We start from the raw sequence: 24,960 nt of genomic DNA on the forward strand, positions 1-24,960 counted from the left end.
GGACATCCCCTGAGGGCTCCAGGGCTGCTAGAGGGATGTCTGACTGCTGGCTTAGGCCCGATCCCCCCTGGGGAGTGGGCCTAAGCCAGCAGTTGGACATCCCCAAGGGGTCCCAGACTGCGAGAGGGCACAGGCTAGGCTGAGGGACCCCCTCCCCCAAGTGCACAAATTTTTGTGCACCAGGCCTCTAGTTAATACTATAAATTATAATACCTGTGGGAAGAAGGGTAATCAAAGTCATAAATGTGTTGGTAGCCTTGAATAAGATAATTTTCACTTAAAAATTTTTTTTAAATTGATTTCAAAGAGGAAGAGGAAAAGAGATATAGAAACATTGCTTGTTCCCACCGGGATTGAGCCTGCGACCCTGACATGTGTCCTGACTGGAAATCAAACTATGCCTTCCTGGATGGATCATAGGTTGATGCTCAACCACTGAGGCACTGCCAGGAGGGCAGATAATGTTCACTTTTAAATATTTTTTTTTTTGGAGAGAGAAAGGGAGGGAGAGAGAAACATCAATATGAAAGAAAACGTTTACTCTGGGTGAATAAATCAGAAAACAAATATTTACACACAAATGTTTTACATATAATAGTGAAACACGGAAGAAACAACTCAAATGATGTTACATTACATTAATTGGTTATTATATGGTAATGAATTGCTATCATGTATTAAGATTGAGAATTCATTACCCTGAGCCATTCCATGCCTTCTACTTGGTACCAACGCATCACACCGCCTGTAAAATGTTTTGGTTGCTGAAAGGGTACTGGCTGTCCATTGTATTTCCGAACTGGGTCAAAGAAGAGTTTTGTATTCTGCCTAACCGTTTGCGACAATCTATCTTTAATTATACTATTTGAGTCTTTGTTTTTCTGAAGATCTTCTACACAGAGATTAGAAGAGGAGCTTTCATCCTATAAAAAAAAAGTTTTAATTAGAAGGTTGATACACAATGCTGGTACCCTCTACTTATAAAAAAAATGTAACTGTTAATTAAAATTTACCCAGTGCTATAAGCATTAGGTATGTAGAAATAAAACCTTATGTTGAATAAAACCCTAGAGAGTTACTTCCTTTCCCCCAAATGCAAAGCTATTGGGTGGGGGGAAGACACCTTTGAAATGACTTTTACAATAGTACCTCCTTTCCAAAACTCTAAGTACTACCCAATTTAACTATTTCCTTAATAATTTCCTTCACCCACATAATATAATTGATAATGTCTATAAAAGAAGAAAAAACAATTTCCTTTCAAGGAACACAGAAACATTTATTTCAAAATAAGTAATTACTTTCATTGCAGGAAAAGGGCAAAGTAGGTAAAGTTTTAAAATTCACTATATCACACTCAAGAATGTAAATGTATCTGTGACACTCAGCACCAACTATGACCAATGATGGATTTTACTGGTTTGGGACCGCCACAACTCTACTTTAAGAATGTGAAAATGAGGATTAAGTCAATTCATAGGAAAAGTCTTATAAATGATGCCACAACTGGGCATGCAACAAGAAAAGTGAATGGACACTTTTCTGAAATGCTAAGAAATAGAATAAATGGTGAGAAAAAAAGTATACTGATGATTAAAAGGATAATAATCAGGGAAGCAAATATAACTCCTAAATTTAATACCTATTTTAAATCTCTTACCTCATTCTCCTTTTTATTTTTTTTAGCCACAGACAAAATTTCCTAGAAAATTGAGAAAACAAAATAACAATGTATATGGTTCATCCATATATTTAACCAACATTTATTGTTCTGATTTTATGCCAGGAAATGGGGATAAGGCTCTCATGGTAATTAAATAGGACTGAAATTGAAAGACCTCGGGCAAAATTAAGCCTATAGTGTCTTATAAAATTCTTAATTAGGTAACAACACATAAATTGGGATATTTACTCCTGAATTTTCCATTTTTTAAAGTTTGAATAGACGAAGTCCAAATTCACACATGGTCAACAGTCCTCTAGTATAGAGGCTGACAAACTACACCCTGTGCACCAACTCCAGCTGGCAATCTGTTTTTATAAATTTAAGTAGAACAAAGTCAGGCTCATTTGTTTACAGTGTATCTATGCCTGCTTTCGGGCTACAACAGCCAAATTCAGGGTTGAGTAGTTACCCATTAATTTGAGGCTACTACTGTTACTTAAGAATTGACTCCCAAAAGCATTATAATCTCAACTCTGGCACACTTTAGGCCTCTGTGCATAGACATCTGAATTTGCAATTCTGCGCAAGTGCCAAAGACAAATAAATTGAAAATACAGAATAAAAGAGTTCTGATTTTGAAGTTCCTACTAGATGCTAAGGGTGTGGAGACAATCATTACCTAGTGTCACCTGGAGACTTAGGCAAAGACAATCATTATCTTTCTTTAGTGATTGACCTCAGATATATTACAAACATTTGATGAATTAAATTTACAACAGTGTGATTGGCTAAAGGTCAATAGACCTCAGTAATAGCATTTTTCAACTGCAGGTTGAGTGTGTTCCATAATCAACTAAGTGGGTACTATTATTTTTTAAATGGGGGCGGAGTAAGGAAGAATATCTGTAGACAAGAATTATGTGAAATTTAAAATTTTACACTTTATGAACATGTGAAGAACTTAAATTTTTAAATTTCAGATAAAAGAAAAAGTGTGTAGCTAATAAAGTTAAAAATTTTTAATGTAAGAATGTGATGCATTAAAATATGCTTAAGGAACATTTAAGGTTTGTCATAACTGAAGATGCTCTTTTATTAATTCCTATTATGAGTACACAAGTGAGAAGGTATAAAAAGGATCTGGTTTTAGAAATGAGTATGTGATCTTAGTTCCCCCTAATGGTCTTCAAGAAGGAACAAGAACAAAATTCTTAAGGTTTTGAGGTTTCAATATATTATAATAATTTCTGACTAGGCCAAGCTCATGCTCCTTTAACAAACAGGAATATGATACCATTTTCTTCCCTCAAACACTTAACAGGCTCAAAAGCCAAGTAGGTAACCGCAATCCATTCACCTTTAATATAGTTTAAAACCCACAAAAAGTTTTTACTGAACATTGAATCTAATGTGCCCTTCCCCCTTTATTTTTACCTCTTTTGACATGACCTCTGAAATATTGTATGATTCATCTTCTCTTCCTCTTTTCTTTCTCACAACTATAAAAAAATTTCATTTTATTTTTGATAGGAATTGATGCAAAAATATAAACACATATTCTCAAAACCAGAATAAGGAAATTTACCTGGATTCTCTTCACTTGCACCAATGGAACCTTTACCCTACAGAACAAGGATTTAGAACATTATTTTTCTAAGGACTGCTATGGTATTATATATTAAAATGAAATGATTAAGTAAATGTTCCTTGCAGTTGAACCACATCCACAACTCTTTACTCTTATACTTACCAACTCATAACCTTTTTCTGTACTTTCCTGCTATAACTTATTTGTAATCAGAACCCTCTACTTTCCTCATTTTTTTATTTTACAAGAAAAATTTCAAAATTAACCATAAAAGACATTTTTATTTTGAAATTACCACGCACATCTTCTATGCTTACGCTAAAGATATTCAACTGGTATTGTATAAAAGTAGCACTCATTTTCAGTGAAATTAAAAGTTAAATACAATGAAAAGTAGAAAGAATACTGACTAAAATACTAAGAGAAGATAAGGAAGAGATGTTTAAACACAGTTTGAAACAGAGTTGGAAAAAATTAAGAACAGGTAAACATGTATGAGAAATGAAAATGACCAAAAAGCTCAATTAAATGATAGAAAAAAAGGATTAAAAATGAAAATACCAAAAGGGACTGGTGAGATGGAGTAGACAGAATTTAATAGTTTGTAACTTTAGAACAAAGCGGAGATGGGGGGACAAGGGACACACACAAAACCCTGGTAATAAAAACTTAGCTAGAAAAAAGTGAATTAAATCAACAGGCTGAAGGGTAGAGATTAAATGGTTACGCTAGTAAAATTATCTCCTATTCTACCTATTGGCATTGTGATATTTCCTAATAAAAGCAGTTTGGAATAGGAACTAAGTGTTGGGCCTGAAACTGATCCTGGCATTATTATTTATCAGATTTGTGATCTTCAGCAAGTTACAGTGAATTCTCATTCACTAGTTAGGTTCTATAAAGTCACCGCAAATAATAAATTGGTGAACACTAAACCACTGCCTCTAGGAGAGATACACGTTTAGGTTCCTGCATTTTCTAGTCATATTTTTACCAACTGATGAAATATATAACCTTGTTTTATTGTGTGTTACTATTTTATCTTAAAATATATGTTGAATAACATTGAACTCGGGGCCAAAAGCACTGTAACTATTGAAGGAAACTTTATTAACCTAGGAATTTTCTCCATTATGCACAACACAACCTTCTCACATTAGAAACACCAGAAAGCACTTTGGCACAATGTGGCTACGGGCCATTTTAAACAGCAAAATCAACAAAAATCACAGCATTAAATAGACCACGAAAAGAACACCTTTTTATAGTGTGATGGCTTAAATAAGGCAGATCACCACTTTGTTTGACCTTAGCAGGGAACGTGTGTTGGGAGATTCAAATTTTTGGCAATTCTGCACATGCATACTTATGAATGTCCATAAAAACACGAGTGTTGATTTTGGGGTTACAAATAAACATTAGTTAGTATGCTAATTTTCAAATACATAATCTGAAAATGAGGGTGGACTATAGTTAATCTCCTTGAATCAGTTTCTTTAAATGTAAAATGGAGCCCTGGCTAGTATGGTTCAGTTGGTTGAGCAATGTCCCATGCACCAAAAGGGTGCAGGTTAGATTCTTGGTCAGGGCACATGCCCTGGTTGTAGGCTGGATTCCCTGTACGAGCCATGCAGAAGGCAATGATCAATGTGTGTCTCTCTCTCTCTCAAATAAGTAAAACAGGGACGATAACAGTATCTCTACCTAAAAGCTGTTTTGAGAATTACTAACACATAAAAGTACTCACTAAATGTCACCCTCATTATTCCTCTTTTCATTAGCACAGCTGTTTTTATACATTTCGCATCATTATGGCATTAAACAGCCTCACGTTGAAACATAATCTTCAAAAAGATCACATCTAAAATTCAGGCTAGATGGACGGATGTGGCTGAGCGTCTACTTAGGAACCAGGAGGTCAAGGTTCGATTCCCTGTGAGGGCACATGCCCGGGTTGTGGGCTCAATCCATAGTAGCGGGTGTGCAGGAGGCAGCCAATTAATGATTCTCTCTTATCATTGATGTTCTCTCTCTCTACTCCTTTCCTCTCTGAAATCAATAAAAAGATAAATTAAAAATAAAAATATAGCCCTTGCCAGTTTGGCTCGGTAGATAGAGCATTGGCCTGCAGACTGAAGGGTCCCAGGTTAGATTCTGGTCAAGGGCACATGCCCAGGGTGTGGGCTCGATCCCCAATAGGGGGTGTGCAGGATGCAGCCAATCAATGATTCTCTCTCATCACTGATGTTTCTCTCTCTCTCTCTCTCTTCCTTCCTCTCTGAAATCAATAAAAATATATATAAAAAATAAAAAAATACAATTCAGGCTACCCTTAAATGAGTAATTTATCATCTGAAATATTATAAGACTATCTGGTCCACTGTCACAGCTATACATAAGCTACAAATTTTGATTATGTCCTGTTATGGCTGTAAGTTGACATGATGAGGTTGAAGACATGAAGAAGAAAGTGATCATTATTGGCTCCAAAAGTACTGGCCACTTATAAAATGCCTTGCAGTATAAAACACTTGCAGATTTTCCTCAAATAAGAAAGTAAAATTTTGCATATATGAAATATAGTCCACAGAATAAAAAACTGAAGAGGTAATACTTTTTAGAGCTCTCCTTACATATATAAAATACTGAAACAGTTTTACATGTTCCTATGAAGTTTATAACAAAGACAAATTATCAAAGTAAATATATGATCAATAAAGTTGAAAGAATACAAAAGATTTTCTTCAATATTTAAGGCAGCGGTTCTCAACCCGAGGGTCACAACCCCTTTGGGGGTGGAACGACCCTTTCACAGGAGCCGCCTAAATACATCCTGCATATCAGGTATTTACATTACGATTCATAAATAGCAAAATTAGTCATGAAGTAGCAACGAAAATAATTTTATGGTTGGGGATCACCACAACATGAGGAACTGTATTAAAGGGTCGCAGCATTAGGAAGGTTGAGAACCACTGATTTAAGGTAACATGCAATATATTCTAGATTACTATATATTACCGTAGTAACTTTGGATGATTCCTTCTTCCTCTCTAATTTCTCTTTCTTCTTCAGTTCCTATAAAATAATTTGTCTTAGTGTCACAAACAGATGCAAAGTAAAAAAAAAAACATATCTCAAATAACATGTTAAGAATAAAGAATTTTTAAAGATAAAAAATTTTGTTTAGAATCACTAATCATCCGAGAGATGCAAATCAAAATTACAATGTGGTACCATCTCACACCTGTCAGAATGGCTATCATCAACAAATCAACAAACGACAAGTGCTGGAGAGGATGTGGAGAAGAAGGAACCCTCGTGCACTGCTGGTGGGAATGCAGACTGGTGCAGCCACTGTGGAGAACAGTATGGAGCTTCCTCAAAAAGTTAAAAATGGAACTCCCATTTGACCCCATGATCCCACTTCTAGGAATATATCCCAAGAAACTAGAAACACCAATTAGAAAGGATATATGCACCCCTATGTTCAAAGCAGCACAATTCACCATAGCTAAGATTTGGAAACAGCCTAAGTGCCCATCAGTTGATGAGTGGATTAAAAAACTTGTGATATATCTATACAATGGAATACTATGCTGCAGTAAAAAAGGAGTTCTTACCATTTGCAACAGCATGGATGAAACTGGAGAGCATTATGCTAAGTGAAATAAGCCAGTCAGAGAAAGATAAATATCACATGATCTCACTCATTTATGGAATACAATGAACAACATAAACTGATGAACAAAAACAGATCCAGAGACAGAGAAGCATCGATCAGACCGTCAAACCTCAAAGGGAAGGTAGGGGAGGGTGGGGGTAAGGGGGAGTGATCAACCAAAGGACTTATATGCAAGCATATAGGCCTAACCAATGGACACAGACAACAGGGGGGTGAGGGCATGAGTGGGGGGAGGTGGGGGGTAATGTGGGGATAAGGACACATGTAATAACTTAGTCAATAAAAAATTAAAAAAAAAAAAAAAACTTGCACTTCAAGATTTCATGAAACAGGGAAAAGATTTGCCCTCCTGCCTTAAACAACTAAAATCCAGATAAAATCTATAATAATAAAACTATTATATGCTAATTAGACCAGATGTCTTGTCGGAGGGAAGCCCGGGTCCCAGGTGCCAGAGGGAAGCTAGTGCCAGCAGCCAGGGGAAGGAAGGCCTACTTTTGCACGAATTTCGTGCATCGGGCCTCTAGTATAGTAATATTAAACAACTAGAGGCCCGGTGCACGAAATTCGTGGGCTGAGTGGGGGGGGGCTGTCCCTCAGCCCAGCCTGCACCCTCTCTAATCTGGGACCCCTTGGGCAGTCGGACATCCCTTTTACAATCCAGGACTGCTGGCTCCCAACTGCTCGCCTGCCTGCCTGATTGCCCCCAATCGCTTCTGCCTGCCTGCCTGATCACCCCCTAAGCACTCTCCTGCCAGCCTGATCGACGCCTAACTGTTCCCCTGCCGGCCTGATCACCTCCACCTGCCCTCCCCTGCTGGCCTGATCCCCCCAAACTTCCCTCCTCTGCCTGCCTGGTCACCTCTAACTGCCCTCCCCTGCAGGCCCAGTCACCCCCAACTGCCCTCCCCTACAGGCCCAGTCGCCCCCAACTGTCCTCCCCTGCAGGCCATCTTGTGTGTTGGAGTGATGGTCAATTTGCATACTGGTCGTGACTAATTAGCATATCTGGTCATGACTGAGGGTATTGTGACCAATTTGCATATTACCCTTTTATTAGTATAGATCATTAGTATAGATGGTTTTCAAACAACATACAGCAAAGGACAGTGGACAATGACCAACAGGAAATAAATGAGGTGTGTTTTCTGATGACAGTTTACTGCCTGAAGGCAATTTCCAAGAGCAAATAATGGATGGAGAACCCAAACACAGCTCAGCAATCTGAGTTGAGACAGAGTGCTAGCATACCCAGGGTAAAGTAACGGAGAGAAGAGCTACATATAAAGAAAGCTCTGAAGATTAGCAGTCAAGTATTTGCTGGGCACTGATTAGTAAGAGTGTTAAGAATACCAAGGCCAGGAAAAGCCACGAGAAAGAAGCAGCTGCAACAACCTCTGCACTGCTACTGATTAGGAATAGTTTATATTCCTGTCAACCAAGTAAAAAGGCTTCAAGGTTTGTTTTTCTATGTTTCATTTTACCATACAAAGGTTTAAAAGGGGGCTACAAGCAAGGAAAAGAAAAAAACAAATTAAAAAAAAACCCTTAGCAAATGTAGTAAGAAGAAGAGAACCAGGTAAAGCGGATCAGGAGTGTGAGGGTAGAGGTGTCAAGTGATAACCTTAAAGAACTGTATGGGGAAGGAAGTCCCGATGAAAAAAATTCTTTACCCAGTAAAAATATCGTTCAAAAGTGAAATCAGCCGAAACCGGTTTGGCTCAGTGGATAGAGCGTCAGCCTGTGGACTGAAAGGTCCCGGGTTCGATTCCGGCCAAGGGCACGTACCTGGGTTGCGGGCACATCCCCAGTAGGAGATGTGCAGGAGGCAGCTGATCGATGTTTCTCTTTCATCGATGTTTCTAGCTCTCTATCTCTCTCCCTTCCTCTCTGTAAAAAAATCAATAAAATATATTTTTAAAAAAAGTGAAATCAAATTGAAGACTTTCAGACACACAAAAGCTGAAAGACCATATCACCAACAGAAATTGCAAATTAATCTAAATACAGAAAGCAGATCAATGCCTCTCTGGTGATGGAGAAGTGAGGGAGGAAGATAGGAAATGAGGTATGAAAGAGAATTAAAAAGGGGCAGGAATTCAGCCATGAAAATGTATAAAACCTTGCCATTCGTGACAACCATATATGGACCTTGACGGCAGTATGCTAAGTGAAACAAGTCAGACAGAGAAAGATAAATCCATATGATCTCACTTATGTGTGGAATCTTAAAAAACAAAAACCACATTGATATAAAGAACAGATTGGTAGTTGAGGGGGAGGAGGAAATGGGTGAATAAGGTCAAAAGGTATAAATTTCTAGTTATAAAATAGACTACACTTAATATTGTACTGTATATGTGTAAGTTACTACAAGAGTAAATCTCAAAAGTTCTCGTAAGAAAGAAAATTTTGGCCCTGGCCAGCATGGCTCAGTTGGTTGGAGCACTATCTTATACACTAAAAGGTTGTGAGTTCGATTCCTAATCAGTGCACATACCCAGGTTGTGGGTTGATCCCCAGTCGGGGTGTGTATGGAAGGTCGATGAACTTTGGGGTGTGTAACTGCTCGATGAACATATCCTCGGGTGAGGATTAAATGAAAAGGAAGAACATTTTGTTAACTATGTATGGTGATAGATATTAACTAAACTTATTGTGGTGTTCATTTTGCAATATATAAATAGTATGTCATTATGCTGTACACTGGAAACTAATATGTCAATTATACCTCAAAGGGGGACAGGCAGGAATAATTTTTTGCAGTTGATGATTATGTTAATTATCTTACTTGTGGCCTCATAGGTGTACACATATGTAAGTCAAAACTTAGAAAATTATTCATTTTAAGAATGTGCAATTTTATCCATGTCAGTTATATCTCAATAAAGCAATTAAGAAAGTCAACAACAAAATTCACAATTTCCAACATCCAAAAAAATCACTCGACAGGACAAGTCAGTTAACAGGTGAATAGAGAATAAATGGTGGTATAGTCATATAATAGAATGTTTCTCGGGAATGAAAAGAATGACCTACTGAGTAAACATAAGTGAATCTCAAAAATATGCTGAGCTAAAGAAGCAAGACACAAAGAATATTTACCATACGACTCCATTTATATGAAATTCTAGAAGAAAGAATATTAATATATAGTGACAGAAAACAGAATCAGTGGTGGCTGTCACTGAGGAATAGGGATTACTCAACAAGAGAACTTTTAAAAATGACAGAAATGGTTTTTCATCTTGATTGTGCTGACAGTTACACAAAACTATACTTTGGTCAAAAGTCATCATCAATCACATATACATACCTCTAATTGTTGTTGTTCCATTTTAGTCAATAAAAATTTAGAGTAGATATTGCTTTTTTCAAGCAAATGTTGAAGTCTACGGTACCGAATGTCCACGGACTCTCTATCCCAGGACTTGTGAGCCTATCCAAAGGAAAAGCTTCCATAATTATTGTCATACATTGACTTTTTGCATAAGGTGTAACAACACTGGCTAAACAAATGTTTAGATTTAATATACTTCATGTAACTAATGAAAATTTTAAAAGAATATTAAATAATTTACTAAAAAGATTTTATTTTCTAAACCAAAAACTAGAATAGCTGAAAAAATATGATTCTTGGGCTCAACAGGCAATCTGGTAATATGAAAGCATGGATACCAAAATATTGAAATTTCAGACACTGGACATGTAGTTACTGTCATTTACTAAGTTGAGGGTCCCTTTAAAAATACTTGCAATTAAAGTTAGAAAGTGAGTATTTAATTCTAGTTGGAATTTAGTGTTTAAAAAATCAAATAAAAAAATTTATATACGTTTTAATTGAAAGAACATTAGAATTACAAAATAATGCCATTGGTGAAGGAATAGAACATTTCAGAATCGTAAAACTGTGTTGTTAAAATATTGGAACGTGTTAAATCTACTGATTTCTTTCAAGCCTTTTCTCTATCCTCCTGCAGCATTGTGTTCCCCAGTTTTCCCCTTATTTTTTAGTTTTCTTTTACTTTATCGTTCACCTCTGTACAACTTCTGATTTCAAAGTTCTACTTTATTGCTTTTTAAATTACTGCATATTACTTTTGCATACCATTTGTTGAGTGATTTCTAAGCATCTACAATAGTGGATTCACAATGATAAATGTTTAATATTTTAAAAGAACAGCACAAGACAGAAAACATAAAGGCAACAAATACGATAGTTCAGTGGCCCACACACTTTTTCTGTGAAAGGCCAAAACATAAATATTTAAATATTTGAGTATCATATGGTTTTTACCACAAATACTCAATTATGCCTTTTTACATAAGAGCAGTCATGTACAGTATGTTAATAATGAACATAATTGTGTTTCAATAAAACTATTTAGTCAATAGGAACAGGTCAAATGCAATTCATAATTTGCCAAGCCAGTATAATCTGAATTCAAAGTAAAGCATTAGGTGGGCTGAAGTGAAACAATTGAGAGTTGACTTCACCTATTGAAACCAAATATATGCAAATCCTACCAACCATCAATTCCACTCCTAAGACAAATAGTGAGCGAGTGTGTGAGATGGACCTAGGTAGCATAATTTAATTAATTTTAATTTAATGGTTAAAGCTTGACCTTATAAATCAGGCATCACTGAATATTGGCTTTTGCATTTCCTAGATCTCTCTAGAGCAGCTGTTCTCAACCTGTGGGTTGCGACCCCTTTGGGGGTCGAACGACCCTTTCACAGGGGCCGCCTAAGACTATCGGAAAACACATATATAATTACATATTGTTTTTGTGATTAATCACTATGCTTTAATTATGTTCAATTTGCAACAATGAAAATACATCCTACATATCAGATATTTACATTACAATTCATAACAGTAGCAAAATTACAGTTATGAAGTAGCAACAAAAATAATTATGGTTGGGGGGTCACCACAACATGAGGAACCATATTAAAGGGTCTCGGCATTAGGAAGGTTGAGAACCACTGCTCTAGAGTTTCTCTCAAAATAAATTTATTCTCTATTACAAAACCAATGACAATAAGACACTTATGGATAAAAATAACCAAAGTAACACATTACACAAAAAATATTTTAAAATCGCCCATAATCTTACCCATGCAGTTAATCTGTTAATATCTTATCAAACTCAATTTCAGTTCTTTTAAAACAGCCTTTCTTTTACTATTACCAATATACTACCGTGATTACCACAGGCAGTCAATGAATGAGGTGGGTCTTACAAATGGGGAGATGAAATTACTTAGGACTTTATAAAATGAATTCTTAAATTTTTAACTTTATATATTTGTTTAAAAATTTAGTGAAAAGTATTCTGAGCTTAATTTACATATATTTGCTAGCTTAAATCCTGTTCACAATAAATTAGCAGCCATTTTTTAAAATTGAAGCTTTAAGGCGGAACCGGTTTGGCTCAGTGGGTAGAACGTCAGCCTGCGGACTCAAGGGTCCCGGGTTCGATTCTGGTCAAGGGCATGTACCCTGGTTGCGGGCACATCCCCAGAGCGGAGCGTGCAGGAGGAAGCTGATAGATCTCTCTCATCGATGTTTCTAACTCTCTATCCCTCTCCCTTCTTCTCTGTAAAAAATCAATAAAATATATTTTAAAAAAGAAAATATTATAAAAAATAAATAAAATTGAAGCTTTAAGATGCCATCATGAACAATTTACAATTAATGTAATTAGAATACTATGACAATGGTTAACCTTTAAACCCAGTCTTAAATATTTCAAAATAATTTTGCAGCAAACCTTATCATTCCTTTTTTAAAAATATTTTTTATTGATATTTTACAGAGGGGAAGTGAGAGGGATAGAGAGTTAGAACCATCGATGAGAGAGAAACATCGATCAGCTGCCTCCTACACACCTCCTACTGGGGATGTGCCCACAACCAAAGTACATGCCCTTGACCGGAATTGAACCTGGGACCTTTCAGTCCGCAAGCCAAAGCTCTATCCACTGAGCCAAACCGGTTAGGGCTCATTACTTTTTCTTGACTTAACTTTATTATGTTATAGTAAGGTGAGAACACGGCAGGGAGTGAATCTCGAGTACAGTGAAAGTGTATGCTAACAAGAGACCAAAGGCATCAATAAAATAAATTCCCTTTGTCTACCCCACAATCTCTCCCAACACAACCCCCGATTTTGGGGGTGGGAGGAGTTATATTTCAGTCTACACAATATAAACTATTTTCCTTTTACCTCTACCAAGATATCACCTTTTCCCTCCCCCACTTCAGCACATTAACTGCTACACTTAAGTATTCTAGACTAACAATGGCTTCTTTCTAAAGGAAATGCAGGTTAAAATCAAAAGAAAATAACTGTAGCACATGAATGTCAAAGTCATTGTCCAGGCTCTTTACAAACGTTAAAATCTCCTAAAGCAAAGTAAATGCTTCTCATTAAGATTTAGGCTGGCTCTTCCTCTCGTAAGTATATTCTTCTAAATATATGCCCATAAATACTGTATTCTCTGGAAAGGAAAAAGATCTTTACTCTTCTACAGTGAGGTTTTTGGCCTCCAAAGACTTGTAGGTAGAGACTCATTCTTATAACTTTCTCCCAAATCACATAGAAAACAATTTATAAATGTCAAGTGCAAAAATTAATCAAACTAGTTCAATACTTGCATAAAAAGACAACATAGTAACAATGGAGCACAATACAAGGCTTTTAACAAATTATACCCTTGTATTAGGATTAAAAAGAACTATGTGCTTTATTCATGGAAGAACTTAAAGTGGATTAAAAATTGCTATTTTAATTGTATAACTGCTTTTAAAAAAGAGCTAGCTGTACTATACTTATCTCTCAACAACAATTCTAAAAAAAGTTTAGAACTAATTGCAAAATGTTCAAAAGTTTAAAAATATCACTGGAAGCAGAAATCATTTTGATTGCTAGTTTCATCAGCTAATACTCATGGTACTAAAATTTTGACAGCTTGTTTTCCAATGTAAAAATGTTTCTTCCTCTTACTATGCATTCTGGGAATGCATTCTTATTGTATTCCTTGAAATGATAGTTCCTTACCCAACAATCTTTGTAAAACTGAAGATACATACTATACAAAAGTGAAGGATTGATCACTCTTACAACATCTGAAGTTGATACTATCTATTTTGGACACTTGTCCCAGGATTCCTCCTGTAAAATGTACCTGATAAGTATATTTATTTCACTTACATAATCTATTATCTGTGTTATGTGATAAATTACAAAATATTCTTTTACCATACTTAGAAATTCAATAAAATTTACTGATTGCCACATGCAGAGTCTACAAAAACGAAAGTGATGTGCCCTCAATAGACAAAGTGAGAAAGAGTCAAGTAAGTGATTTTAAAAATACTATGGAAATTCAGAGAATGAGGAAAGGTGGTTGGTTCAAGATCAAGCTCCCAATTCTATTAGAACCTGTTAACATATTACCTTAACCGACTCTGGTCAACTATGGATAATCAGAACGGCGAAGCCTGTTACTGGCATGCAAGTGCAGCATGGTCTGCCATTTATTGGCAGCGGGGACCCAGGCAACCTGCAAGTGCCGGTTTCCTCATCCCGAAAATGAGGCGAGAACAGAACCTACCTCACAGAGTATTTGCCTTTGGAGGCCACTATTTCCCAGGATAAGTGGTTTTGCAATGACATGGAGTTAGTTCAATACTAACGTGTATTTCCCTGGAGGGGGATAGGGTTAAGGACAAGAGCGCTGGAGCCACACCCAGTTCAAATCCGAGTTCGTTAGTGTGTGGCCCCCACCACCGGCTCGGTCTTATGTAAATGGAGGTAGCAGACCAGGGGGAGCGCCAGGTGAATCATAGCGAGAAAACAACTTGGCAGGGGGTCGGCCGCAGCTGGTGGCTGGCTACTCTTTTTCTTGCTTATGCAATAATTAAGCAGCAGGGCGGGACTTTCTCGTCGGAGTGAAATGTATTTCGGAACTGAATTTTCAAGAGGCTAAAAACTTCTTTTAGTGGCCGACAACATAGATACTCTGTACGTGAAAACCACCAGGAGAATAACTTAGGGGAAAAGCACACCACACTTTTCCCTGCAGAGTCTGAAGCGGTCGCCCAAAGTACCAACAAGCAAGCGGATCGCTTTCAGTGGTTCTCAACCTTCTGGCCCTTTAAACACAGTTCTTCATGTTGTGACCCAACCATAAAATTATTTTCGTTGCTACTTCATAACTGTCATGTTGCTACTGTTATGAATCGTCATGTAAATATCTGATATGCAGGATGGTCTTGGGCGACCCCTGTGAAAGGGTCGTTCGACCGCCAAAGGGGTCGCGACCCACAGGTTGAGAACCGCTGGCTTAAGTGGCAATCAGCCCTGAAAAAGCACTCCCCATCGACTCTGGGAACATTAAAACGCTAACCCAGCAATGCGAAAGGCTCTCACAAGAGAGAGGGGGCCACGCTGGAGGCCAGAACGACCTCCCAGCAGCATCATTCGGAGCACGTGCCAAGGTTCCCCACAGATAAGCATCGTAAACACACGGAGGAGAGACAACGAGACCCGCTTAAAGCTGACGAGGCCGGTTGGTCCACGGACCCAGACCCCCGCTGCGGAAGCGCCGGTCACCGCCGGCTCACGGGCCGACCCCGCGTTACCTTTTCCAGCATCTGCCGCTCCCTCGCCAGCCCCGCCGCCTCCAGCTGCTCTTCCTCCTCCAGCATGGCCGGGGTGATGACCGCGGGCTCCGGCTGGGCGGCCCCGCCGGGGGCGCGGCACCCTAGGAGGGGAGAAGGCTTCCAAGTGGCGGTTTTGAAAAGATGACCAACTACTCAACTTCCCTATAAGAGCCTTTCTCTCCTTCCCAGACCCACTCGAGGGAAACGCTGGTGACACGCGGAGAGGCCGGCATCCGCTCGGGAAGAGACGCCCTCCGTCTTCAGTGTCAACAAGTTGCCTGAACCCCCGTTTACAAGTCGGGGCGGTGGGGAAAGAAAATGCGGCTCCCGCGTGTAAAACCCCCCCGTGTCGTGCAATTACGCGCAATCCCGGGCACCCTCCACTCACTCCGCACAGCTTCTTCCCCCTCGTTTCCTCCTCAGCCTCTGCCCGGGGTCAGCTCTTCCCCCAAAGCCGGGCTGGGCTGCAGCTTCCATGCTGCGGCCCCCTCTGCCCGGGACGCCGCCGCTCGCGCCCAGAGGAAGGTGCTCCTCACTCACCGTCGCTGCTCGCGGGCTGCTGCGCCGGCATGGCTGCGCACTCTCCGGGGCCAGGTCCCCTCCTCTAAGAAGCTGCAACGCCGCGCGCCGTCCCCTCAGCCGCGGCCGGTCCCGGTCCTCTCCACAAATCCCGGCCAAAAAAAAACGCGCGCTTCACTTTCGCGGGAAAACACCGTCATCTCGCGATACTTCGTGCTCCTCGTCCCGCCCCCGCCCCCAGCGGCGCGAGATTTGGCGCGGAGAATGCACCTGGCTGCTGGTTAGCGTTCCCTGGGACCTCCGTCTCGGGCCGCTGGGTCCTGCCGCGGAAGTCGGCGTTTCTTAGCCGCCCGGTGGTTCTGGGCGAGCCTGCCCGCACGGAGAGCCGCGTCCTCACGCGCCGGATGGGCCTTCAGTGGCGCTCTTAGCCGTTTGCAAGGCACCTTCCCGCCCCGGCTGATGGGATTAAACCCCGCCAGCCGCCGATCCTTAGGGCCTAACGATGGGTGCCCAGGTGAGGGTGTCAAACAAATATTGCCAAGCTCGCCCGCCGTCCGCCCCTCACATTTTGAGTTAAAATTCCCCGAAATAACCAAGAAAAGGGCTCTTTTGTCAGTGGGAGAGAAAAATAGTAAATTAAGGTTATGGTGGAATTTGAGAAAGTTGTTTCAGGATAAGGGAGACCTGGATGCTGTGATAAATCGAGCGTTGTGGCCGGTAGGAAAGAGTCAGTCATTCAATACACCAGTAATGAGCGTGGCGCCCACAGGAAAGCGCAGGGCTCCGCTTGTCTGTTTTTTTGTTTTGCTTTTTCAGCCTTCAAGCACGCCCTCCCCCTGTAGTCTGCAGTCCCTTTCCACAAGTTCCTGTTTCCCTCCCCCGCCTCAGAATGTGTGGCATGCCTGCCATACCATTTCTGACTCCAACAACTTCAGTAACTGTATTTGTACAAAGTTGAAGGATTTACAATGCACAGCTATCAGAACCATCTTCAGCAACCTTCACAACACGTGGAGATTAGCAGAGATTACTTTTATTCCTACACTGTCGTGAAAAAAACTGATGCTCAGAGAAAAACTGGCTTGCCCAGAAACCTTGCAGTTACTTTTGGATAAAACAGGACTTAAACCCAGTGTTTTAAAAATGTTTTATTGAATTTATTGGGATGATATTGGTAAATAAGATTGTTTCGAATGTATAATTCTATAATACATCATCTGTATATTGTATTGTGTTCACCATCCAAAGTTGTCTTTCTCCTAGTTCAGTATTAAGATAAAATGTAATCTCAATAATTACTCTTAAATCCTACCTCCTTCTATTCAAATACAATTAAATATCAGTCTCACTCTACATCAGATTTTCTTTTTAAAAAATTTTATTTCAGAGAGAGGAAGGGAGAGAGAAACATCAATATGAGAAACATTGATTGGCTGCCTCCCGCATGCACTGGGATGGGATCGAACCTGGAACCTGGGCTTGTGCCTTGATCTGAAATCAAACTCCCCACCTTTTGGTGCATGGACAGCGCCCCAACCAACTGACCCACACCGGCCAGGGCTACATAAGATTTTTGACCTTCACCAAACCATCCTCCAAAATTTCTTCCTCCCTGACTTTTGAAACACTGCTTTTTATGTCTTCCTCTTCTAAAAATCCTTTTCATATTAGTGACTTCACCATCCATCCAATCATAGAAGTGGAAAAAAATCCAAACAAAAGGAACACACACACACACACACACACACACACACACACACACACACACACACTGCTCCCTCTAGCTTAAATTAGATGACTCCACTTTTCCACTTTCTGCCTACCTCACAAACTAAACAATATTTACAAGACAGACTTTCAGATTCTCGAAACCAAATTTACAAATCTACCTGCATCTGAACACCTTTGCCACTTTCCCTCCGGTTTTGCTCTGGATCCATCTCCCTACAGCCTATGCAAGAATCTTAGATTACACATTATCCCATTCTCTATTTAAGCCTTTACTGAATACTTTCCATTCACATTTAAATACTCAAAACTCTTCCATCTTAAAAAAGTTAAGAGACAACCTCCTTTATTCCCACCAGCTATTTATTACCTGCTCCATTCCCTTTTACAGTTAACTTTACAATTATCTACATTAGCAATCTTTCATTCCCCTGCCTCCCACTGATTGTTCAATCACATGTCTGGCCACCCCACTCAATACTCACCCAGGTAAATAAGGAAATCAATTATCTACATCAGCGTTCGCCAACGTTTCAGACCTCACGGACCACCAGTGGTCCACAGACCACCGGTTGGCGACCGCTGCTCCAAATATTTCCTTAAACCAGCGGTCACCAACCTTTCGGACCTCACAGTGGCTGGTTGGCGACCGCTGATCTACATGATGCTAAGTTTAATGGACATCTTTTAGTCCTCATCTCAACCTCATTGCCATATAACACCATCAATCACTCCTTTAGGAAAAACACTTGTTCCTTCTGACACCACATCCTTCTGATTCCTATTTCATTCTCTTCTACTCAACCTTTAAACATTTGAGTTGAGCCCTAACCGGTTTGGCTCAGTGGATAGAGCGTCGGGCTGCGGACTGAAAGGTCCTGGGTTCGATTCTGGTCAAGGGCATGTACCTTGGTTGTGGGCACATCCCCAGTGGGGGGTGTGCAGGAGGCAGCTGATGGATGTTTCTCTCTCATCGATGTTTCTAACTCTCCCTCTCCCTTTCTCTCTGTAAAAATTCAGTAAAATATATTTATAAAAATAAAAATTTGAGTTGAATTTCTGGCTAAGTGCATAATGTCTCTAATAGAAATACTCTAAATAAAGGGAAAGTTCACTGAGGAATGGCCAAAATAATAGCCTACTCATCCATTCCATCATGGGTAGTGAGTGCCCAGTACTATATTGGGCACTAGCAATTCAGTGGTTTAAAAACCAAGCAAACCAGCGTTTCTGACCTCAGAATTTATGCTATAGTGGAAACAATACAAAACAACTATAGAAAACAATGTCAGCTAGTGATAATAGGTACTGTTACCGGACAGGGGACCTGGCCCTGTGTGGGTTTGCCTAGGGTTAGCCAGTAGTGAGTAGATACTTTGTGTAGGAAAAATTTCACAACACAAGTCCAGGTGACTATGAGTGTATGTTTATTAAAGCTGGGGACAGTAAAACATGAAAGGGCCTAGCATAGAAGCAGCAACAGGTAAGTGCTAGGCTGGGCTGCCTTAGCTCTCTGGGAAGTCAGAGAAAAGGGGGCGTTGAGGACAGGTTCAGGGGATTAGCCTGGGATGAGCTGTTGCTGCCTCTTGTGCTCCCTGGTTGCAAGTCTTGGTGGGGACTCGTAAGAGTTTAGGTTTAGGAGATGCATGCCTGTGGGGGAAGAAGAGGGAAAAGGGAATGATTCAGGCTGCTTGCCAAAGGGAGAGCCCGTGCTGGTCCTTTGTCTAGAGGATTTTCTTTCTTTTTTGCAGGCGGGAATCTTAGGGGAGGTCTTGGAAAGGTTTTAGCAGAATATTAATCAGTTTTCCAGGTGTGTTCTTTACTGATTGGTCAGTGCCAGGGCAGTGGTTGTTAAGTCATTGTAGTCGAGGGGGGTGGGGTGGGGTGGGGAGGTGGTTTGCTCCTTTTCTAGGCCTGGAGCTGTGTGGGTCTGCCTAGGGTCAGCCGGTAGTGAGTGGAAAAAACAAACTGAGGCCTAGATGTTTTCTCTAAGGAGGTGACCTTCTATATCTGGCTATAAATTGCTCAGCCAGTTTGTTCAGCTATTTGTCTCAGTTTCCCCATTCCACTTCTCCTGGCTTACTGGCTTGGCTCAATACTATAAGGAAATATGAAGCAGAGTAAGGTCATAAGAATGATAAATGGATATTTATATAAAACTTAACTCTGAGTAAGTGACATTAAGCAGGGACCTGAATGAAAGAGAATATAAGTCGTACAAAGACCTAGGCAAAGAACACTTTAGAGGAAACTGCAAGAGTAAAAGTCCTAAGGTAGATAGGAGGTTAGCAGATGGAGAAATGACAATAAATAAATTAGGTCTACAATTGAGTTAATGAGGTTGAGTAGTAGTTGGAATTGTAGAGAGAGGCAGAGGCCAGAACAGATAGGACCTTATTGAGTAGGATAAAGAGTGGATTTTTGTTATAAGGAGTGCCACTGGAGGGTCTTAAGCAAGGAAATGATAGGATTTATGATCTTTTCAAAGATCATAAAACATGCCTAATTAAGTTTGATGAGAATTGCTTACTTTTCATGGGTTTCCATAAGTGGTTTTAAAAATAGAATAATAAGAAATATTAAAACAAATAATGAGAAATTAATTACCTTATTGCAGTACAATTTGTTTAAAAATCACTTAGTATATTAAGAATAGAACACTTTTGCCCTAACCGGTTTGGCTCAGTGGATAGAGCGTCGGCCTGTGGACTGAAAGGTCCCAGGTTCGATTCCAGTCAAGGGCATGTACCTTGGTTGCGAGCACATACCCAGTAAGAGATGTGCAGGAGGCAGCTGATCGATGTTTCTCTCTCATCGACGTTTCTAACTCACTATCTCTCTCTCTTCCTCTCTGTAAAAAATCAATAAAATATATTTAAAAACAAAGATGTAAAAAAAAAAAAAAGAATAGAACACTTTCAAACACTTTCCAGTTTTTCTCGTTAGTCTAAACATAGCACTCAAAGCCTTTTACAATCTACAAAGATTGTAAATACTTCCCTTTCAAAGTTTAAGAATATAGATGCTAAAATTAAAAGCCATGTGATTTAGGTGATAATCAAAATACATCAACTACTTTACAATATTGATTATCAATACTGCCTAGACCAGAAAAATTTAAAGTTTTACTTTCTGCTTTTATAACACCACTATGCAGAGTATTATGTCGGCAGATGAGAATGAGAACAAATGTATATATACACCATTGTTGTCAATTTTATGTATTGAGTCTGTATTTATCATTTACATTTTTGTTACAAAAGTGATTTTCCAAATACATTACAATAGTACAAGTTATTTTACCTTAAATAAAATCATGGAACTAATGTTTACTTAAATGTGCAACAAATCAAACACTTTTGCAAATGCAATTTTTTAAAAATTCAGACTTCCTGGGGTTTATTAGAAAATAAACCCAATGCACAGAATGAAATACACACAGTAAAATCTCATTAATTGGAATCAAGGGAAGATCAATATGAATGGTAGAAGGTTTAGAAAGAAATGCAATTTTGTTAACTTCCCAAGCCTGGTAACTTTATTTCGCTTATTGAAATATTAAAGTCAGCCCTGGCTGGTTTGGTTCAGTGGATAGATCGTCGGCCTGCGGACTGAAGGGTCCTGGGTTCAATTATAGTCAAGGGCACATGCCTGGGTTGTGGGCTTGGTCCCCAGTAGGGGGCGTGCAGGAGGCAGCCAATCAATGATTCTCTCTCATCATTGATGTTTCTCTCTCTCTATCCCTCTCCTTTCCTCTCTGAAATCAATAAAAATATATTTAAAAATAATAAAATAAAATATTAAAGTCAGTGCTTGGTAAATAATCAGAGCTTAACAAATGCTCCTGCATTCATCAAAGTGCCAAGTAATTAACTTCCATTGCAATTAAACTGTTAGCAAGCAAACAATATTTTTAAAGGCTTGGTTCAGAGGATTAGCCTGGGATGAGCAGCTGCTGCCTATTCTGCTCCCTGGTTGCAAGTCTCTGGCTGGGTGGCTCAGTTGGTTGGAGTATTGTTCCGTACACCAAAAAGGTGGAGGGTTCAATTCCCAATCAGGGCACATACCTGGGTTGTGGGTTTGGGCCCTTACAGGAGGCAGCTGATCAATGTTTCTCTCTTTCTCTTCCTCTAAAAATCAATGGGCATATCCTCTGGTGAGCATTAAAAAAATATTTATATAGCCCAGCTGGTATTGCTCAGTGGTTGAGCGTTGACCCATAAACAGGAGGTCCCGGTTTGATTCCATGTCAGGGCACATGCCTGGTTTTTGGGCTCGATCTCCAGTAGGGAGCGTGCAGGAGGCAGCCAATTGATGATTCTCTCTCATCACTGATGTTTCTCCCTCTCTGATATCAATTAAAAACATACTATATATATATATATATGTATACATATATATATGTATATATATATGTATAAATATAATATGTATCTGAAGGCCAAGGCTTTCTTCTCTCTCTGAAGTGGCTAGTTTCCCTGAAATCTTTTAAAAAAACTTTAATTTTTGTCTTTACGTTATGAAACAGTGATGTTCTAATTAATTAAATTTTATTACATTTGGGAATTCATATTTTAGATACTGCTCTGACATCAAAATAATATGAATTTGATACAAAAATCAATTTTTCCCCTTAGGCAAGACTTTGTTTACTGACACTATGTCAACTAGTCATGGCAAATTAAAATCTAATTTTTCAATGCTACATCACATATTTTTTTGCCTCTTTTATACCAATCTCTGCTATTTGAATATACTCCTGGAATACAAAATAGTTTTATATTACCTAAACAAAAATTGGTTATGAAAAAATAAAAATAAATTGTATGGCATTATGAAGCTATGTAAATTATTCCATGAGTATATTATTTAGAATTATACCCTCCAGCAGTATAGACCCTAAAATGTTTACTTTTCTAGATAAAAATAGCATTAATTCCTAAGCTACAATGAAAGCCGTTATCTTCAAGTCAGAGGCTTTGAAAATCTCAATGCTTTTTTGCAAATGTCACCTAACTTTTGTAAGTCAAATATACTCAAACCATGAACATTATATGAAGGTCATCAATGCAGAATAAATCAGCAAAAACTATGACTATGTTCTGTGATTTCTGAAAACTATGATAGTTACTGGGTTCTTCTAGTAGCATTAAATAATACAACATAGACCTGGGCTAAAAGGACAATGAAGTGAGAAATATACATATTGATTAAGTAGACAAATATATATATATACTAGAGGCCCGGTGCACAAACATTTGTGCACTGGGGGGGGGGGGGGCCCTCAGCCCGGCCTATGCCCTCTTGCAGTCTGGGGCCCCTTGGAGGAAGTCCACCTGCTGGGTTAAGCCCGCTCCCTGGTGGATCGGGCCCAAACTGGCAGACATCCCTCTGACAGCTTGGCAGCCCTCGGGGGATGTCCACTTGCCAGCAGGGAGCAGGCCTAAGCTGCAGTCGGACATCCTTAGCGCTGCTGAGGCGGCGGGAGGGGCTCCCACCACCACCACTGTACTGGCAACCATCAGCCTGGCTTGTGGCTGAGCAGAGCTCCCCCTGTGGGAGCACACTGACCACCAGGGGGCAGCTCTTGCATTGAGCGTCTGCCCCCTGGTGGTCAGTGTGTGTCATAGTGACCAGTCATTCCCAGTCATTCTGCTGTTAGGGTCAGTTTGCATATTACCCTTATATTATATAGGATAGAGGCCTGGTGCATGGGTAGGGGCCGGCTGGTTTGCCCTGAAGGTGTCCCATATCAGGGTGGGTGTCCCAGATCAGGGTGGGGGTCCCGCTGGGGTGCCTGGCCAGCCTGGGTGAGGGGCCGATGGCTGTTTGCAGGTGGTCACACCCCCTTCAGGGTGGGGGTCCCCACTGGGGTGCCTGGCCAGCCTGGGTGAGGGGCTGATGGCTGTTTGCAGGTGGTCACACCCCCTTCAGGGTGGGAGTCCCCACTAGGGTACCTGGCCAGCCTGGGTGAGGGGCCGATGGGTGTTTGCAGGCTGGTCACACCCCCTTCAGAGTGGGGGTCCCCACTGGGGTGCCTGGCCAGCCTGGGTGAGGGGCTGATGGCTGTTTGCAGGCTGGTCAAGCCCCCCCCCAGTGGGGACCCTCACCCCATGGAGGTTTAGCCAGCCTGGGTGAGGGGCTGATGGCTGTTTTCAGGCTGGCCACACCCTCTTTAGGGTGGGGGGTCCCCACTGGGGCGCCTGGCCAGTCTGGGTGAGGGGCTGAGGGCCGTTTCAGGCTGGCCAAGCCCCCCAGCGACAGAAGCTCCCAGCCTCTCCTTTTTTTCTTTTTCTGGGGTTTATTTACCTTCTATAATTGAAACTTTGTTGCTTTGAGTGGAGCTCAGAGCCTGCCGCGGCAAGTGGGAAGCTTGGCTTCCTCCATCATTGGGGCAACCAAGCCTCCTGCTTGCTCCAGCTCTGTGGCTGCCGGCCGCCATCTTGGTTGGGTTAATTTGCATATAGTCACTCTGACTGGCTGGTGGGCGTGGCTTAAGGTGTAGCAAAGGTATGGTCAATTTGCATGTTTGTCTTTTATTAGTGTAGATATAGACAAAATGAAACACCATGTTAAATTTCACAGTATCTTGGGGGCTGTAGGAAAAGTTTTATTCTAATTGAAAATATACTTTAACCAAAAGAAAAACTCTCATATATTGACTATGTAAATAACTCCTATGGGAGGTACAGGCATGATACAATACAATATTTTAGCTGCCAGTACTGTCAGTCTCAAGAGGCTGAAGGCCTAGTATATCCCTTGGAAGAAAAATTTGGCAACAAAAAAGTTTATTCCAGCCCTAACCGGTTTGGCTCAGTGGATAGAGCGTCAGCCTGCGGACTCAAGGGTCCCAGCTTCGATTCTGGTCAAGGGCATGTACCTTGGTTGCGGGCACATACCCAGTGGGGAGTGTGCAGGAGGTGGCTGATCGATGTTTCTCTCTCATTGATGTTTCTGACTCTCTATCCCTCTCCCTTCCTCTCTGTAAAAAATCAATAAAATATATTTTAAAAAAAATTTTATTCCTTTTTTTCCCTCCAAATGTGGTTAAATAAACCAGATATTCCCAAAATAATGAAGACTCATTTCACATAA

General features: G+C 40.2%; 1 protein-coding gene across 8 annotated transcripts in view; it reads right to left on the reverse strand.

The window, feature by feature from the left end:
* HELLS (helicase, lymphoid specific) overlaps positions 1-16,299 on the reverse strand; it is a 40,818-nt gene extending 24,519 nt beyond the window's left edge. For 2 of the 8 annotated variants that reach the window (XR_002829582.1, XM_006090010.3), the window contains exons 1-8: positions 16,156-16,296; positions 15,595-15,716; positions 10,256-10,378; positions 6,276-6,332; positions 3,252-3,288; positions 3,101-3,165; positions 1,661-1,702; positions 699-923 (exon numbers count right to left, since the gene is read on the reverse strand). Coding sequence is in view for 7 of the 8 variants with exons in the window: in XM_006090010.3 (XP_006090072.1) it covers positions 699-923; positions 1,661-1,702; positions 3,101-3,165; positions 3,252-3,288; positions 6,276-6,332; positions 10,256-10,378; positions 15,595-15,716; positions 16,156-16,186 (702 nt within the window). In the remaining variant the exon portion in view is untranslated. The other 6 variants (XM_023754895.1, XM_023754899.1, XM_023754900.1 and 3 more) reach the window with 6 other exon arrangements.
* Positions 16,300-24,960: the final 8,661 nt, after the last annotated feature.

This window comes from Myotis lucifugus, unplaced genomic scaffold, assembly GCF_000147115.1.
Source record: "Myotis lucifugus unplaced genomic scaffold, Myoluc2.0 scaffold_66, whole genome shotgun sequence".
In the NCBI taxonomy this organism is placed as follows: Eukaryota; Metazoa; Chordata; class Mammalia; order Chiroptera; family Vespertilionidae; genus Myotis; species Myotis lucifugus.